The following is a 20,379-nucleotide window of genomic DNA, read 5'->3' as shown; positions in this document are numbered from 1 at the left end:
TTATCTCCACAAATTCTTACAAGTATTTTTGAATTGATTAATTGTGTCTGAGTAATTCGTAGCTTTGCTTCGCCTTCGGATGATTAAATTATTTAGTGTAGTTTTGTTCATTTAAAAAAGACATGACAAAGTTGGTGTAATTAAATTCCTTAGGACAGTGAGGGAGGAAGGGGTGAAAATTAATAAGAATCGAGGAAGCCTCATATATCAAAATCCTATACTCTTAATTTATATATAAAAAATTATCGCTTGTACTAAAAGTGATCTTCACACTTAGGCTTGTTTCGTTTCTGTTTTCAAGTTCAAACATTAGTTGTTTTTTTGTTTTTAAAAGCTATAAAAATAATTTAAATAAATGTTTTGAATTTAATTTTTTTAATTATTTTATTTTTATTTTTTAAAAAAATAGAAACACCTTATAACTATTTTTTAAAACTGTATTTTTGTTTTATTTTCTTATGTTCAAAATATACTCTATTTGATTATTGAAAATTATAGTCATTTTGACCAATTATTATCTTAAGCCCCCACTGTTAATTGCTGACAACATCACTATCAGGCAATTTTACAATTTCATTAATGCCAAAAATACTTAAATTTTCAATTATTTCCACCTTTTGAGTTAATAAAAAGGGCGCCTGTAGGCACAAATCAAATCCAAGCACCCACTTGCTTTGAGAGCTCAAGAGAATTAGTCTATAATTTCAACAACTCACAATCATCAATTCTCTATTATAATCACAAATTTTCCTAACTGCCCATTTAACTCAAAAATTCCAAAACTCATTTTATATTATCAAATAACATTGCTATTTAATTGTTCGGTGTTCCATTAATTTCATTACGCTCCAATGAATTTAACTAAACCCATTATCTACTTATTTACTCTCCAACCTAAGGTTTACTCAAATAAACAAAAAAAATTGAACATATATAGTGCCCAAATAATTTTCATCCACTATCCTAGTAACAAAAACAGTCCCAACAACACCATTTCATCCATCGATTACAATCAAAACCTCCCCATAATTATAGACAACACAGAAATTTGAAAATTCAAGAAGAAAGTCCAAAAACCTAACTGAAAATTAGCTAGGAAGGAAGAGAAAGAGGCCTGAAACTTATCCCAAGTGATCTCCAGCTTCAAAACTCTTCCAAGGCTTGAAAATCCTTTGCCTTATTAGTAGAGCAAATATCACTCTCTCTGTTTTTCTCTACTCCTTTTTGCATTTGATCTAATTTTCAAAAATCAAAATCTGATATAGCGTGGATGTCTGCGGGCGGTCATGTCTTTCTTATTTATGTCTGCGAACGGACAAAGCCATTTAAAGTGGGGCGCCCTTATTGTGCATCCACAACACAAATCGGCCTCGTTCGTGGACGGACATGAACAAAGAGTTCAGCCCTCTCCTATAAGCCCTATCTGTGATCGGAGACACTGCCTTTTGGCACGTCCGCGAGCAGTCATCCACAAAACTTGATTTTCTCCTTCCAATTTACATTAATTCCCAATTTCTAGCCCAAAACAAATCTTATATTATTCCTAATTAACACCCATTTTATTCTATACCCTTATTTAAAATTTTAGGATGTTAAAATATACATGTATACAAGTTTTCCATGTGATGATGTTGAATTGACGATGGATTATACTGGTCAATTTATAAATGAGCTAAAGGAGGAGATATGGGAGCGCTCCTACAGGGAAGGGACTGGGGAGCCCTACAAAAGTGCTTTTAAAGCTCTCTTATATGGATATGAGAGTATTTTTAAAGTATGAAGAATAACAAAGAGGTTTCAAAAGGATTAATTAATTTAAGTTAGGTCTCAATTGTTAAATTTTAGAAATTTATAACTCAATCTTTCAATTTTACAACTTTGTTATCATGTATTTGTAACTTGTATTCTAAATTTTGGCAAAGAAAATAATTTTGTTATTCTTCAACTATATTAAAATTTTAAAAATAAATTTTAAATTCATCATAACACAATTGCAAAATTGAAAGATTGAATTGTAAATTTTTAAAGTTTAACACTTAAAACTTAACGTGAATTGATTGATCTTTTTGAAATATCTTTGTTATTATACCTTCAAAGTATTTCCGTAGGTCAAAAATAAACACACTTTGTAAGCTTCTTTTTTTTTTTGTAATAGTGATTTTTAGACATTATGGGCCTTCTTGGTGTTTAGCAAAAGCACTAACAATATCACGACCAACAACATTTTTTGAAAGCGCAATTGAAAAATCACTGTCGGTACATAGTTTTTGTTTTTTGTGAAAGATGAACAAAATTTTAATTTAGCGATTTCTAGCTAAATTTAAATTTAATAATAACATCCACTTTTTACATTCAAATATTTTCCAAAAAAAAATCCAACCTTAAAATTAAAAATTCACTTTCCCAATAAAAACGCTACTGAGAAAATTATAATAAGATTGAAAAATATTTAAAAATAATTACTTTAAATTTTTTTATTATATTAAATAATTATATTGTATAAAGAACTAAGTTATTATATTACTCCCTCTATTTCACACTATTTGTTCTTTATGGTTAGCGCATGCGCACAGATTGAGAAGTGCAATTAACATATTAAAAAAAAATGATATACTTTACTAAATTTGTCACTCATTTATTTTTATTTATCCCATCAATGTACTATTAAAAATATTTTAATTATTCTAAATTTAAAATAGGAAAAGTTATTAAATAGTGCTTTGAAAATCTAAAAACGAATAATACAAAACAATTTTGTGCTTTAAAAAGATTCTAGATATATTTTGAAACGGTTGCATGGGGTATATATTTAATTATTGCCAGACATTATTTCTAAAGGGTATATATCATGGCATTAACCAATCCAAAGCTCTTGGAATTAGGGTGAATAAATAAATAAGTCAACGAAAACGGACAGAATTAATCAGAAAAATTCAAAGAACACGAATGGCGCTAAATTTAATAATATTCTATTAATTGAGAACTCTTAAACAAACAATATCAGGGAAAAAAAGTCTCCCATACAGTTTGACAAGGATTTGAATTAGATGAATCACATTCATTTAAGTGTTTCAATTATAGTTATTAAATTTTATCAATACTTAAAATTAATAAGATACATTTTTCTTTTAAAATTCAAAACAATTTTCATTATCAAAAACACTATTCACATTTGTTGTTCTCTCTCAAAATATACTTCTTCCATTAAAAAATATAAAGTATTTTTAATCGAATCTCACATCTCAATAAAGTAGTTACCTACTTTCAAACTAACCCTATCTTTTTATATTTACCCCTATTAAACACTCTATCATAAATATAAAATCATTATTAATGGGTGCACTTTTGAAAAAAAGATAATGATTACACATCAAAAAATTAAAAATGCCTTATATTTTTTAATATCGACCTCCTTAAAAATACTTTATATTTTTTAAGAGAGGGAGTAAGATTTAAGATTTTTTGAGTATTATATGGCAAAATCTCTAATAGCAATCAAACTATTATTTTAGTATCATGGGACACACTCATTGTGTAAGTAAATTTAAACCACTCACCAGGTGTTTTGAAACGGATGCATGGAGTATATCACTGCATCAACCAATTCAAAATTCTTGGAATGAAGATGAATAAATAATGAGTCAACAAATGAAATTGGACAGAATTTATCATAGTATCGAAATCCTGTTAAATTGTACAATTAAATCAGTACACCGATAAATTAGTGTCTTGACTAGTTTAATAAAATGCTTTACAGTTTTATAATTATTAACTTTTAAAGCAGTGCCTTAACAAATTTAATGATTCATTTCAGTACCTTAAAATTAACAGAGAAATTCAAAGGGAACATGAATGGCGCTAAAGTTAATAATATTTTATTAAATTGATGAGAACTCTTGCACAAACAATATCAGAAAAAAGAGTCTCCGACGGTCTGACAAACATACTAATCCTAATAAATCAGACCGAAACAATGCTAACCGATGTAAGACAGTCCTCATGATCTAAAGAAAAATATTCACTTAGAAATTAAAACAGTAATACTCTCATATCTTCCAGAATGATCCACAATACTGATAACGATATGATGAGATACAAAATAAATACGACATATCTGAATAAAAACGAAGACGCAGTGCATATATATATGCTTGAAAGTGAAATGAGGCCGTCAATCCGAAGCGACGACGAGGAAGATGACGACTGCGACAAGAACTGCAGGGAAGACGATTAACAGTGGAAAAGTTGGGGGTGAAACTGTACCCATGAAAGGTGGCGCAAGAAAGAGTATCGCAACGACAAACAAAAACGCCATTGCAGAGCCATGTCCCCAAACGTCTGATTCCGCCATTGTCTTATTTTTCTCTGAAAGGCGTGCGGGAAACACAGGAAGAAGCATTTGGTTAATTTTGACATATATATATATATATATATATATATATAATGGAACGTTTTAAAGAAGAAGGGTTGCGATTGGCGGCACTAAACCACTTCTGCAACCGCTTTCATTCGAATTAGAATTTCAAGTGAGCAGTAATATCGTGTTCCTTTTTTTTTTTTTGTTGGTAGAAATATCGTGTTGATTTATTGTTGTTTGTTTAAGATTAAAAAAAAGATTTTTATACAAGGTTAAAATGTATAAAACCCACCTGAATTTTAAAACAATTGCATATAATCTCCATTATTTTAAAAAATTTAACATTAACCCACTAATCTTTAATTTTATTTTCAAAACACCCTATTGTTTATTATGTTATTTTTTTCAATGTCATTTAAGTAAAAAATATTAGTAAATAAAAATATTATATTGTATAACTATTTATAATAAATTTATTATATTTTTTGGATAGTTGAGGCATTAATAACAAAAAAAAATGTTATTATCACTGTATAAAATTTTAAATATTTATATTTATATTAGTTTTATTCTTTTTTTCTATCAATGGTGCATAATTTTATTATTTTAAAAGATATTTTTTTTATATTTTTATGCTAGATTAATGTAATGCACATGGCTAAAATATTTAAAATTTTAAATATTATTATATTATATTAATTTATCTTTTAATAATAGAAAAATATGCATCATTGATAACAAAAAAATAAAAAAATAACACAAAAGTAAATATTTAAAATTTTATATGGTGATAATAACATTTGTTCTGACTATTATCAATGCTTTAACTATCCAAAAAATATAAAACATTTATTATAAATAGTTATACAATATAATATTCTTTTAATAAGATTTTTTAGTTGAATAAAATTTTAACTCTCATGAAAAAATAATATAATTAACAATAAGGGGTTTTAAAAAATAAAATTAAATGTTAGGGGCTAGTTTTAAATTTTTAAAGGTGACGAGAATTATATGCAACTATTTCAATGTTCAGGGAGTTTTATGTATTTTAACTTTTAGATAATGTAGAGATTTTATAAAAAGAAATTTTGTAAATATGTTATACTCTATCCAATAAAATAGTTAGTTGTCTCACAACTAACATCATTTTTTTATCTTTACTCCTATTTAATAAGATGTTTTACTTTAAAATAAAAAATAATTTATTTATTAGAGGCATTTTTGGTAAAAGCACGTTAATTATACTTTAAAATAATAAAAATATTTTATATTTTTTTAACATCTAAACTTTCAAAAAATGGTTTACGTTTTTTGATGGAAAGAGTAAAATATTGACATTATTTTATACATAGTTATAATATAAAAAAAGCACTTATTAACTAATTATTTTTAAATTTTATAATACCTTCCTTGATTTCTATTTTATTAAAATAATTTATTATTTAATTATTTTAAAATTTTATTATATGTTTGTGTATCAAGCATTTTTAAGATATTCTCTCATTCACGGGGGATGATTTTCTCCTCTTCCTTTTCCATTCTCTTCTATTTTTTTCCTTCATCGATCATTAGACCAAAGCAAAGCATGAATGGCTCAAATTTGATCTCTTATAAAATTATTATTTAAATATTAAATTGTACTAAAAGATAAATAATCTAATTCAAATTACTAAAGTTTAATTTGAATATTTTAAAACTACAGTAAAAATGAAGTAAAAAGATATATTTTATAAAAGATCACATTTAAACCATCCAAAATGTCAATCTTAATGGTTAGAAAAGGAAGAGGAGGAGGAGAGGATGGAAAAGGAAGTGGAAAGAATTTCCACCTCTTACCTATTGCATCAGATTTTATTTTCAGAAATTACTTAACTTCTTAAAATAATTAATTTTCTTTTCAAATTTTGATTATTTTCAAAAAATTAAATAAATATCATAAAAATTCACAAGGTAATTTTTTTTAACAGGTGATATTTTCATAAATTAAGCTAAAACGCAGTGACCTTCATTTTGATTTATTTTGGAAGGTCTTAATTGGGATTAATTAAAGAGTTAATATGTAATTTGAACTCTAAACTATAGATTTAGGAACAATCTGAACATTAAACTTTTATTTTGTATATTATAAACCCTAAATAATTAAAGTTGAGACAATTTTTCTCTTACCATAAAATTTAAACAAATGTCCATTAGCTTTTTAATAAATGAGACCTAATGTGAGAGGAAGACTTGAATTTAATGAAAATTACACATTATGCCCCCATATTTAAAAAAACTAAGGACATTTAAGGTTTCAGACACTCATGGACAAAAAGTTTAAGGGTGAAATTGCCCATTACTCTTATACTAATTGGGTTGGACATCCTATACTAACAAGCGAAACAACATTCTCCTTAAACAATTTTTACAAGAGCATAATTTCCTTTCTATTAGAGACCTATTTTCTTTTTCTATTATTTGTTGATGTAAAATAGTTCTGAAATCCACTCACCATGATAGTATTGATCCATTTTGCCATTTTTTTTTGTTGTTAAAATGAAGCTTGGTTCCTACAATTGCATTTACCACTTCTAGCTTCTTTGACCCATGTCAGATGGTCAAAATATATCAAGATGCCTTACTATCATTGTGAGTAGACCCTATAATTATTTTACACCAACAAATAATAAAAAAGATGATGGGTCTTTGATGAAAGTATAGTTTTGCTTTTGAAAAAAATTGCTTATGGGAAATATTATCTCATTCTTTATTATAGAGTACCCAACGCTATTGCAAAATAAGTTTAGGAAGAAAAAGATCTTTAATCCTTACTAATTTTAGTGACATACGTAATTGAGTATAGTAATTATGGCTTATTATTCTTGTACTCTATATTCTTGGCACCTTTTACTCCCTGATAGGCCAAAATGTCTCGCATCCAAAGAAGGACTTCGACCTTTGTCTGTGGGTGAAGTGTTGGATTTAGTCCACCATTGGTGGATTTGGGCAAAGCCCATTTTCTGTTTGGGGTCTATCCGTATGGACAAGAACTGCGGCCTTGAAGCCTAATAATTTCACTATCCACACTAAAAACCTCATTTGGTCCAAACGCAAGATATTGGGCAGCTTTTATATATATATATATATATATATATTTTAAATTATATTTTTATTTGATTATATTCCACTGAAATAATTAATAAAACTATTTTCAATAAATCAAATATTACATCTGTTATCCATTGAAAAGTACAATTGGAATGATGTAAAATTTTTTAGAAATTCAAGATTTTAACTAACACTTTTTTATAAATGTAAATTAATTAATAATAACTTATATTGTAGTTTAGAGGAAATATTCTTCTTAGAATTGGAGGGAACGGTTATTTTCCTAATGTCATGCACAATGAAAATTGTGTGTGTGGGTGTCAGTTTCAATTTCAAGATTAAAACACATAAGAAACAAGTTCTCTCTCCGCCTCAAGTTCTCTCTTTTTTCTCAATCCTGTGTGATTTTGTTGCGAGCCTAAGATTGAGCTCTAAGTGTAATTCAGTCTCCAACGTGATTCCAAGTTTTACCGACGGAAAAGTGAGGGAGAGTTTTTACAGAGGCTTGAACAGTAGAAGTAAGGCATTATTCTAACCTCCCAAAATCCTTCATGAAGTGAGGAGGTGAAATTAATGGAAGAACTTCATTTGCCCAAAATACTATGCGTTGCAAGAGCACCATGCTTAGCTTACAAGCATGTCATAAAATTGATCACTTGGTCCAAAGCCACGTATTAGGGCATAACAAGCCTAGTCATTGCCCTTATTACTCCTTCTCTTGACATGTAGCATATTGTGCAACTTCCTATGTTATTAAATGAGGATATGAGTTAATACATATTGTTGACCGAAAATGAAAGAAGAAATTATATTATTCATCAAGTACTTAATCACCATGATGGTTTTCTTGGTGCAAGGTTGACTTTGAAGCGGTGGTACATAAACTGTGAGAAGAAGAAGCAGGTTCTTGGATGGATTCAAATCATATCATACTTTTATTTGTTGAGAGAATCGGTGGATGAAATCATGAGCGGCATTTTGAAGGAAAAGGACTCACCCATGCTTGAAAGTAGGCTTAAGATAAAAATACTTAAAAACCTTTTTTTTTTTTTTGGTTCATGTGCTTATGGTATCGTAAGTTAACAATGGTACATAGGTCTTACATTAACTTTATGAAAGAGGTCAAGCTATTTTAATATATTGGGGGAACGTTGGCATCTTTTATATATAGTTAATGAAATTTCTAATTCTTCAAATTTTTTTAATTATCAACTTGATCCTTTAAGTCTAATTTTTATTGATTTGAACTCTTAAATTTGACTAAATTATCAATTTAGTATTTATTATTTAAATATGAGGTAATACTGTTAAGATTATCTGATATAGATAACAGAATAATGATGACATCCATGTAAATTAATGAAACAAAGGGTGCTTAGGTAAAAAAAAAACAAGATTAGAATTTTTAAAAAACAAAATTAAAGAACAAAATACAATGTGAGGAACTTGATTAATAAAAATTAAACTGATTGGAGGACTAATTTGTTCTCATTCACTATATATGCATCTTACACAGTAGATTAATTTGATAGTAAACTTATTTTTAAAACATAAAGGATTAATATGATAATTTAAGAAAATACAAGTAATCAAATCAATAATAATTAAATTTGAGAAATTAAATTGATAACTGAGAAAAATTTAAAGGACTAAAAGTTTTATTATCTAAACAATAAATAAACAATAAAATCAGACGACAATTTGGACAATTATCATATATCCACTCTGCCGTTGGCACTACATTTTCAAAGCTAACATTTCCACGTAGTCTCAATCCTCATGCACCATTGAAGCTAAAATATAATACAGAACAAACCCTCAAAATCCTCAATTATAAATACCCTCCATTGCTTTCTGAAACTCCGTCGATCACCCTCAAGCCAATATTCATAAAAAAGCATTTTCAGTGTGATCTTTGTGAAGATGGCTTCAAAGGCCCTTGCAACCTCTCTTCTTCTCACTCTCAGCTTTCTCTTCTTCACCATGGTTAACTCATGCGCTCCATATTGCACGCCGCCGTCATCGCCGACACCAAAACCTCCGACTACACCAACTACCCCTTATGTTCCAAACCCTAATTCTCCATCCCCTCCTTCTTCCTCGTCCCAGGTCCATTGTCCTATAGATGTCCTCAAGTTTGGTGTGTGCGCCAACGTTCTGAATTTGGTGAACTTTACAATAGGTTCTCCACCAACTGTCCCATGCTGCAGCCTCATTATGGGCCTCGTTGATCTTGAAGTTGCTGCATGCCTTTGCACTGCGCTTAGAGCTAATGTTCTTGGGATCAATCTCAACATTCCAATTTCCTTGAGTATCATTCTTAACAATTGTGGAATGAACAACTCTGGCTTCCAGTGTAATTAGTTTGAGGGTAAAAAATTTAACATTTAAACTATAGATTCAGAAGCTTTTGAAATCTTAAATTTATTTTTAATACGTTTTTACCTCATCATGGCAATTTCTCCATGTCATTAACATTGATAGTTAGTTAACTAAAGAAAAATAAAGTAAAGGGCCTCAATATATAATTTTTGATGTCTATTTAATTAATTTTCTAATTAACTAACTATCAAAGTTAATGGCAAGGAGATATTGCAACAATTTAAAATGTTTAGAGGTAAAAATGCATAAAAAATAATAAGTTTAAGTTTCTAGACACTCCTAGTTCTATAGTTTAAGAATAAAATTATTATTTTACCCTTTATGATTTTAATCTTGTTTTATAGAATCGTGTTGTTTGTTTCACCAAGTTTAATTTGCTTGCTCTTATTTCGTTGTGTGTTTTGAGTTCATATAAGTAATCGTAGCTTGCCTTTTAATAAAATGCCAATAACCATTCATAGCTTTTGAATGGAATTAGTTATAATTATACTTATCATGATCTATATGTTGATTATCTTCAGTTAGAATTGACTTCACTCATGATTCATTATCGTCTTTGCATATTCACTCGTATTCACAGTATAATTATAATCTCTAATGTTTATGTTTAAAATGTCACTTGAAATAAAAATTTTACCATTTTCCATTATCCGAATTTATATTTTATGAAAGAAATTAAAATGTGGTTCCTTAATATGCAATTTACTTAATTATCGTGTGGAAAGAATTGATTCGAATTTATATTAAAAGAGTAAAAATACTTTGGCTAGCTTCCTTTCTATATTATCTTAACTATGGAGACCTTACCAATTTAATTATTACTTTGTCATGCCGCTTAAGGTTTGCTAAGCATGCAAGACGAGCTAAGTCCTTGAATGAGTTAATGTTCCAACAACTACAAGTTTCCAAAATCCTTTGACGCAAATTTTCTTGGAGTGCCAAAGCAAATCAGAGTTTAGAGGCCGCAAGTGTACACAAGGAAATGATAGTACATTTCTTGAAAAGTGAGTATCAAGAGAGCACTCTCGATGATTGAAGGAAAAAGCAAAGTAATGGACCTAGATAACTTAAATCGGAAGAAAGGGGCCATGCTGGGTGAATTTGGGCTTGACATAGAGTCAGTCGAATTGCTTGATGCAGTCTGGTTTGTTGAGAGTGCCTGGAGAGACTTCTAGCGGTGCGTTCATTACCTTTTATTCCCTCCGTCTCTATATATAAGTATTTTTAATTAAATTTTATATATTAAAAAATATTTATTATTTAGTTGAACTCACATAAAAATATAATAATTTTTCAGTTTTACCTTTAATCATATCATAATTAATATCATGATGATGGTAGGAAAAACATATATTAATAATCTATTTTATTTTTCAAGACAAGAATAAAATTGTCTAATTACTTAAAAATATCATTGACATTCCTTATATTTAGGGACAAAATAATGTTTTTAGAAAACATAAAGACGGAGGGAGTATATAGGCAGACAACAATGCTCTAATTCAAATTAAAGTTTTGCCCACCTAATGGAGTGATAACTGTTCGCGCCTATCCACGGAACGTGCCAAAGTAGGTGCTCTGCGTTTCTCGGGTAAAGAGTTATGGCCTTAGAACTTGGTCACTGCTCGACCTGAAAACAGCGGTTTATTACGTTCCGAAAGGTCCAACCTCTTAAGGCATAGGCTTCTCCAGTTGGAATGTTCTTGGTCGTCGGCCCATAGTGTAATTTCGGTCAAACAATATGGATAGGAGAATCCTCGATTGACAATACATTTGGAGAATATAAATAAAGCGGAGAACAAAGATGACGAATTAAAGGGGAGACTATAAATATATTTATTAGGGGAGTAAAGATTTGCTTTGTTTTCATTTGTGAAAGCCAATGAACACAATTTCATTTTACCTCAACATAATGAATCGATTTTATTGCCTTGGAAGACCTTCCAAATAAACCAAGTCTTAAGAGACATTATAGACTCGGATCGATTCAAATACGATTTCGCGGTTGTGAAAATCGTTATTACCACAGGCCGGTCGCGACCCTTCTGCATGAGGTAATAATCTTGACGTCCTATAAATATTCACAAATCATATTCCTATACTTGCTTCATACATTTTTGTATATGATTCAGAGAAAAATAATGGCGCAAGCAGCAGTTTGGGGAAATGGGTCTATGATTGTGTTTTTGATTATAGTTGCGATACTCTTGATTGGGCCACATTTGATGGGTCCAATTGCACCACCAAGTTTTGCACTGTTGATTGTGTTCCCAATAGTTTTATCTGCACTTCTTATCTCCCTCATCATCGCTTCCAAGTGAAGGCAGCTTCATCACTGTCATATTGCATGCATGTATTTACGTCGTATTTTGCAGATTTTTCTTCTTCAAGACTTCACAGTGTCGTCTTACTTGTGGACGTGAATTATTTCGACCAACAGTTGACTGTTTAATTTATTTTCGTCTTCATTTTCAACTGATCCTTTTCTGATTAGTTATCAGATCCTGGGATCCTACGTATTGCGTGAATTGTTTATGCAAGAGCTCTCCATCAGTTTAATAAAATCCTCTGTCCCAGTTTGTAAAATATTTTGGAGGTAATTTGAAATATGAAACACCTTTACTGAAATGAAGTTTTATTAATTAATTATACTTATTCCAATATTACTCTTTATTATTTGTCTCCCTCCATTTAATGTAAGGAAATTTATATTTGTATTTTAAAAATATAAAATTATAAAGTATATTTAATGAATTTTATTAGTATACATAATTTTATTAAAAAAAGTGTCTTACAAATTGAAATAAAGAGAATAACATTCTTGCCAGTTAAATTTATTTGGTGCATGGCCTTCAGGTTCGCTCTGTTTTTCATGACTAATTTGGTGTACTTGCAAACTATCAATTTCGTTTACGTTCTTTTATATAAGATGCTTGGAAGAAGAAAGTGATGAAGCGCAAACATTTTCGCTTCTGTTGGAATTATTATTTTAACAATTTTAAATATGATCAAACCATTTATTCGCCATGAAGGCTTTTGGGTAAGGTTTTTTTTTTTTTAATAGCACAAGGAGCAGGTTTATTCTCATTAAATTACTACATGTACAATGACTGAAATTTAAACTTCTAACCAATTAGTTAAATGATGAGAATCACTACCAGGCATGTCAACTTTAGTTGATTTTTGAATCAGTTAATACAACAATAATAATTTGGAATTGATAAAAGTTGACAAAACTTAAAGAAAAAGAAAATTTGTAATCAATTTTCTCGCTATACAAAATTTAATTATTCATTACATATATCAATAACCATAAGTCTTGAAAAATATGACTTATAATTTATATTTCATATATAAACCATTTGCTTATTATTATAGTGTATTATATCAATCAGATAATAAAAGGAATTGATCTGAAGAAATGTTTATAAGAACTCAACCATAAACTTTGAACCAGTAAAGACCAAATTAAAAATTAAATGCAATATCGGGGATATTGAAAATTGCAATGGTCCAGAAAATAAAACAAAATATAATTATTTCTTTCTTTACCACATGTACATTTGGGCCTTGAGTTCGACTCCAGATAGTGCCATAGGATAGAAATTTTTGTTTCTCCTTTTAGGTATAGCGTGAAGAAGAGGAGGGGAAGAAGCTTAAGGAAATCAAAATCAGAGACAACATTGACGAATGGTTGCCGTACAATCTATATGACTCTGGTGCGGGTTGGTGCTAGTGGCTTTCATTCTTCGTTCTCCTTTTGTTGACGGTGTGCTTCCATTTGCTGCTACTAGAGGTCATGTGTGGGAACAACTTCATCCTTCTCTCCTCTTCTGCTGTGTTGAAGAGTGACTTTTTTTGGTGTGAGGTGAATGGAATTTGTGTTGTGAGTCTCAATCTTTGCAGATTATGTGTGTCATGAATGAAGTTTACTTCCTTTTAGTCTATTTAAAAATCATTTTTAATATTTTTATTGGAATTAAAAAAAATCTTAAATTTTATTAACCCTGTTTAAAAATTCAACAAGTTTTCAACTTTAAGCCTATCAAATATATCTACTTTAAAATAAAATATTGGAAGAATCATAATTAGGTCCCACATAAAAAAATTAATTATTGTAAGATCCATTAACAACTGAACTAAATTGCATTGATAACATGTAGTTGTGTTATAAATGCAGTTTAGTTCAGTTGTTAATAGGCCTTACAATAATTAATTTCCTTATATGAGATTTCAATGTAATTCTCCCTAAAATATTCTAGCATTTAATAAATTTTGTTACATTTAATGGAGCTAAAATGATAAAAATGAATATAATAATTAATGAGATGCCTTATAAATAGAATCAAGATAAACATTATCTCTCTATCCTGTCAATAGGGCCAAAGGAGTATATAGAATTTTTGCTTTAAAAATAGAGAATTTGAGTAGCACTTCCTCTATAAAGAGCTACTTTAAAAAAAAAAAAAAAAAGAAACTTGTTGTAGCAATTTCATTAGGTAAGCACTACTACATGTTAATGAAAAAAAATACAATACACATGCATTTCCATCATGTAAGCTCTACAATTTTAAGAGAGATTTGGTTTCTCGAAATTATAGGAATAAAATAGATTAAAAAACTAAGAATAAAAATGAATTAAACTATTTAATTTTTCATAAAAAGCATGATGAAACTCAATTATATGTCACAAATGAGAGAATCACTACACTCACCACATATCTTATAAAACATGATTCTCAATTTCATAAATTAAATTACCATTCACTTCTCATGGATACAATTGTCTTATCTCTGCTTCACATCTTAATCATTCTTTTTTATGTTTATTTTTTAATCTATTTTATTCATTTCCTTTCCAACAAGCAAACGAGCCTTATTGTACTACCAAGATACTTCTTGATAATGAGGATGTACAATGCTTTTTATTATTTGTAGATCTCCCTCGTGGAAGTGTAACTTCTTTCTTGAATCATGCATTGGATTACAAATTTCTGGGCAAATCATCATAGCGTGGTATCTATTAAGGATAATATGATAAAAAATTATTTAAAATGATTTAGACATATATAAAAAAGATTGTTGGAAGATACTAGTGAGAAGAATGAAATGAAGAATATTAAACCTTATAAAGAGGGATTGAAAAAGACAAAAAAAAAATATTTGCAAAAATTATTGAACAAAATCTCCTAATTAATAATATTCTTAAAAGATTGATCAATAATAAAATATAATAATATCATGTAATTCACACAGTCCACTTCACATAATAAAATATGATTTTTTTTTTTTTGTTGTATTATCTAGAGGTGAGAATATGTGCCAACTCGATTTATATGGGTTAGCCCATGTGGGTTGAGAGAAATATGAATTAGGTTGAGTTCAACCCATTTTCATATAAATTAAAATAATGTTAACCCAAACCAACAGTTAAGGGTTGACAGGCTAAATGGGTCAACTCACCAACCCATTTTTTTATTTTTTTAAATTTATTTTTATGATTTTTTTAAAAAATGTACTTAAATAATAAGTTTTAATTTGATTTTTTTATAATTCATTCTAAATGTACTAAAATACTATTTTATAATGTCTGTACAAAATATATAAATTAATATAACTAAATAAAGTATGCCTAATATGGTTTAAATTTATAAAATTTTTTTCTTTTTTTATTTTTTTAACAGTAATATAGGTTAAACAGATCAATCCTAACCCATCATAATTAACCCATATGATTTACGTGTTATATGGTTCGGGTAACAAAATTTTATTTTTATTTAAGTTAATTTTTTTAATCCAACCCGACCTCTATGATCAATTATTCAGATCAACTTATATAACCCGATATATATTCCCGCCCTACTATCATCACGGCGCAGTAGTAGAAATTGGAGGGAATCGGTTCTTCGACATCACCAGAAAAACCCTACCGTAGATGATATTGTTTCTTTGATGCAGATTTTCAGCAGTTCAAGCGTCATGTCAGAATTCAGATGCAGGCCAAGTGAATATGTAGCTGACTTTTTAAATATTTAGTACTCTTTTCCTTTTTCAACTATTCTCTTCTAATTTTTTTTATAAATTTTTTCTACCAACTTCATTAATATTAATATAAAAATATATAAAAAATAAAAATATATAAAATTTTAAATATATTTATGTAAAACAAATTTAAAATATGATGTTATATTTTTTATAAAAAATAATTTTAAAAATATTTTTTAAATATTATATAAAAAGTCATATTATAATTTATAAAAATTAAATATATTTTTTAAAACATGCTTTATAAATGGCATGGGAGGAAATAACTCTCTAATTTCTCTCGTTTTATTTTATATATATTTGTTGCAAAAATTGTAGGGGGCTACAACATGTTATTTTGATTTTTTTAAAAAAAAAACTGCACATTACTGCACGATCTTTCTTCTGAAAAATAAAAATATTTTTGCATTGTTTTGGAAGGCTACCACGCTTTGCTATTTTTGTAGGTTATCTGTAATATATCCTCACAGTCGAACGATTATGAGAGTAGTTTTTTATGAAATTTAAGCGTAATTTAAAGAGTTATTCTCTTTTAAAAAATATTTTTTTATACACGCCCCCCAAAAATAAAACTTGGAATGATGCTATTTTATTGTAGGGGTTTCCTGAACATTATCTTTATATTAGATAACACTGGCTTTTGTGGTGCTTGATGAAAAACGCTGCTAGCTAGATAAAAAAAGAAAAATAAACTCTTCAACTTTTGTTGAATTAGTAGTATCTAGATTTTTATTTTTATAATTGATAAATTATATTTTAAAAATATTTGACTTAAATAAAAGGGAGAATGGCAACTAAATTCCAAGGAGAGTAAGTTATGTTTTGTCATTATTCTAAAAGATATATGGACATGCAACTTTGTATTTTAATTTTGCAATTTCATTGTGATAATTTTTATAATTTTAACAAGAAACATAATTTGCAAGTTGGCTTCCAATGTTGCAATTTTAAACTGATGAATTTATAAATTATTTTTCAAATTTTAAGAGGGAGCATAAATGTTAATGTTTAAATTTGAAAAGTAATAAAAGAGAATGACAATTGAAAAATATCAAAGGTCTTTTACCAATGAAAAATCAAGAATTTACAACTAATTAAAATATCTACAGAGTCTTTGTTTTGTATTAATTTTCTTACACGGTATTCAATTGTCTTCTCCCAAGCAATAATGTTATTATTCTAATAACTCCATAAATTTATAAATTTGACTCTCAATTTTATAATTTTAAATGAATGAATCTGTAACTTATGTTTTAAATTTTAAGAGAAAACACATATGTTAATATTTAAAGTTGAAAATAAAGCTATTATTCTAATAACTTTATGAATTTGCAAGTTTGAATCCTAATTTTACAACTTCAAATTGATAAATTTATAATTTATTTTCTAAATTTTAATAACTTATTTTAACTTAATGATATTTTAGTTAAGTTAGATTTGTCGAAAAAAAAACGCATGGGACTTTGTTAATATTTTGAAATTGATTGAAACTTAATTTAAATTAATTGGTCACTTAGGACTTAGTTATCATTCTTCCTAAATAAAAATTAAAAGGACAAGACTTAGACACTTAATTTTATATATTTAATATATTTTTATCCATTCAAATTCAAACAAATGATCAGGAAAAAAAATTAAAACAAATGGATTTTAATGTATTGATAACATTAAAAACAAGTGTTTATTATAAAATAAATTATATATAAAGGTAATCTAAATGTTTTAATTTAATTTAAAACAAGCACTTCGAGTATATTCCCAAATTAAAATATCTTTTTTCTTTTACCAAAAAATACAAGTATCCTTTTTATTTTAATGTCTTTCATATTCTTTTTTTTTTTTTCAATTCACGCATATGCAAAAGGTGTTAACCATCAATGAACCAATTCTTATAAAAATAGAGTGCTAACAATCCAAAAACTCCTGGAGTCACGGGGAATAACTTGCTTCATCTTGTCCAGTTGATTTTCTTTTCTTTTCTTTTTTTATTTGACAAATTGTCTTGCTAGATGGTTAAATTAATCGTAACAAAAGTGAATAACGTTTCCAATAAATCATAAAATATCAGAAAGAAAATACTGAATTACAGATGAATAAATCTAACGGAACAATATTTTACGAGGCTGAGAACTTTTATTCATGTAAAACATGCGGGCTCCCAAGATCTGATTAGCTGTCCCAAAATCTCATACCAAAGTTAAAGCAGAAAACAGTACTTAATTTGACAGTACAGAACATTCTAGTAACTAAACAGATAACTCTTGCAGAAGCAATATTTCTCACATGGAAGACATAGTCTTCATGTTGAAAAATCTGCCCGAGAAAACAATAATACACGTTTATCTGATTGATCCACGGCATGAGACACGGTATATATATATATATATATATATACAGACACACACACACACATGCAAGCATGATGGTGGTGAAGCCATCAATTAGAAGCGGTGATGAGGAAGATGAGCATTGCAGCAAGAACGATTGGGAACACCATTATCAATGGCCAAGTTGGTGGTGAAAGAGGACCCATGAAAAAAGGCCCAAGAAATTGAATGGCAACGATGATCAAAAACGCTATTTTAGAGCCAGGTCCCCAAAGTTTTGGTTCCTCCATTAATTTCTCTTCTCTGAACTGTGAAGGAAATAAAACAATGTGATGATCAAAATGGTGAGGGAAGCAAATAGACATGTATTCTGATTATATATAGAGCTTGATATGTAAAGTGAATAGTGCCTTTTGGTGAGGGGTCACGATTTGGAGGCGTTAAATGATTTCCACAAATGCTGGGTTATTGTATTTGAATCTACCCATTTCATTCATGTTCATATTTATCTTGTATCTTTGGACTTTGGTTTATTTTGGAAAGCCTTCAAAAGGATTAAAATCCATTGATTCAGTTGAGAAAAAAGAAAATTATATACATTGACGCCTTCACAAAACAAATTAATTAAAAAATGAATCTTGACTCCTACTGTACATCGTTCCTCGCCCTTTTTATCTGATTGTATTCTTTTACTTAATTCAGGTGGCCATCTCGATCCGATGCCTTACTTTATCATCATAAAAAAAAAAAAGTTCAATTTTAAAAAAAATGGATAAGTAGGATAACAATCGATTTAATGAATTTGAACACCAAACTACATACCCTTGCCATTTGAGTTATAGCTTCATCAGATATATAGCATATGTTTTTGTATTTCTCTAAGAATATGTAAATGAATGAATTAAAAAAATAAAACATAATTTAGAGGTTATATGTAGTATGGGTTTTGTGTGTGTTATGTAAGTTAATCTAACTAATGTCTTCTTCCTTTGCTCCCCTCCCCCAAAAACAAAGACATTGAAAGGGAGAACACTGAACAAAAATGCAAAAAGTTTGTATCGTCACTCATAAGTAATACTGCAACCTTTAAAATCAAACAGAATCAATCCCCTACACTTTTACCACCTGAACTTATAATTCTTCTTCCATGCCTTGTATTTTTCACACCAATCAAGTTGTTTTTCCCCTTTCTTTTTGCCATGAGAAATATGGAAGAGATAATAAGTTATAAAATAATTTTTTTGTGAAATTAAACTGGATTCACTATCTATTTAAATGCTATTGGAATATGTTAAAAACAAAAGAATATATAAAAGCAAATTTTCATGTCTAACATATCGTATCTTTAACAAATGATTAAGAGTCGGAATCTCCATTATTATGGTTATTTCTAAGATATTTGACATTCAGGGGCAAAGAAGCCTTCGCCATGGCAAAGAAATATTTCATTGCGGCAAAATGTCACGCCTCGCCTGGTTGTATAAAAGTAGCAAGACGCACAGAATCCAAAAGTAGGGTTTTTGTTTAGTGGAGTTTATTTTCTATGCCTAAGGATTTTTTGGTCCTTTGAGATCTTTTGCATGACTTGAGGCACATGTTTTGAAAAAGGGATGTCATTTTGTTTTTCTTGTGTCTTGAAACAACATGTTATGTGGTAAATTTTTCCTTAAAAGGATAGGCTTTGTGGGATGAATTGTGCACTGAAATGACATGCTTATTGTACATTAAGGATATTTTACATTCCTATGTTTTGGAAAATATGTATGTGGAATATGTTTTGGAAAGTTGATGTAAATATATGGATTGTGTTGGATATTATATGTGTATGTGGTATGTTGTGATGTGAACAAAGAACCAGATTGTGTGGAGAATAGGAAGGTGAACATGTACACTAAAAAGGGATTTGTTGGCGAGGATAAGATGGTTTTGCTTTTCCATCTAGAAAGTAGAGGAAGACCGTGGTCCATAAAGAGTTGAGTAGCCTTGGCTGGGCACTCAATTAGTTGGTAATAGTTCTTTGTTTGAGGAGATAAGAGGGAGAATAAGGTGGATGAAATAGTGCAACTTCAGTCACTGTGCGTTCTATGCGCAAGATTGTATGGCTTTGTATTGAGGTATTGAATCTCTCCTCTCGTGCTATGTTTTCAAAGGGATTGAGATGGTTTCTCCAACTGAGAC

The 20,379-nt window shown here is 28.8% G+C and overlaps 1 protein-coding gene across 1 annotated transcript; it reads left to right on the top strand.

The window, feature by feature from the left end:
• Positions 1-9,370: 9,370 nt before the first annotated feature.
• LOC129304430 (14 kDa proline-rich protein DC2.15-like) lies at positions 9,371-9,811 on the top strand. The gene has a single exon (XM_054944079.1). The coding sequence runs from the start codon at positions 9,371-9,373 to the stop codon at positions 9,809-9,811; it is 441 nt and encodes a 146-aa protein (XP_054800054.1).
• The last annotated feature ends 10,568 nt before the right edge of the window (positions 9,812-20,379 follow it).

This window comes from Prosopis cineraria, unplaced genomic scaffold (assembly GCF_029017545.1).
Source record: "Prosopis cineraria cultivar Desert tree isolate PC_DT_omini unplaced genomic scaffold, ASM2901754v1 PC3, whole genome shotgun sequence".
NCBI lineage: Eukaryota > Viridiplantae > Streptophyta > Magnoliopsida > Fabales > Fabaceae > Prosopis > Prosopis cineraria.
Note: the sequence above shows the minus strand (reverse complement) of the source record. Positions and strands in the feature narration are given on the sequence as shown.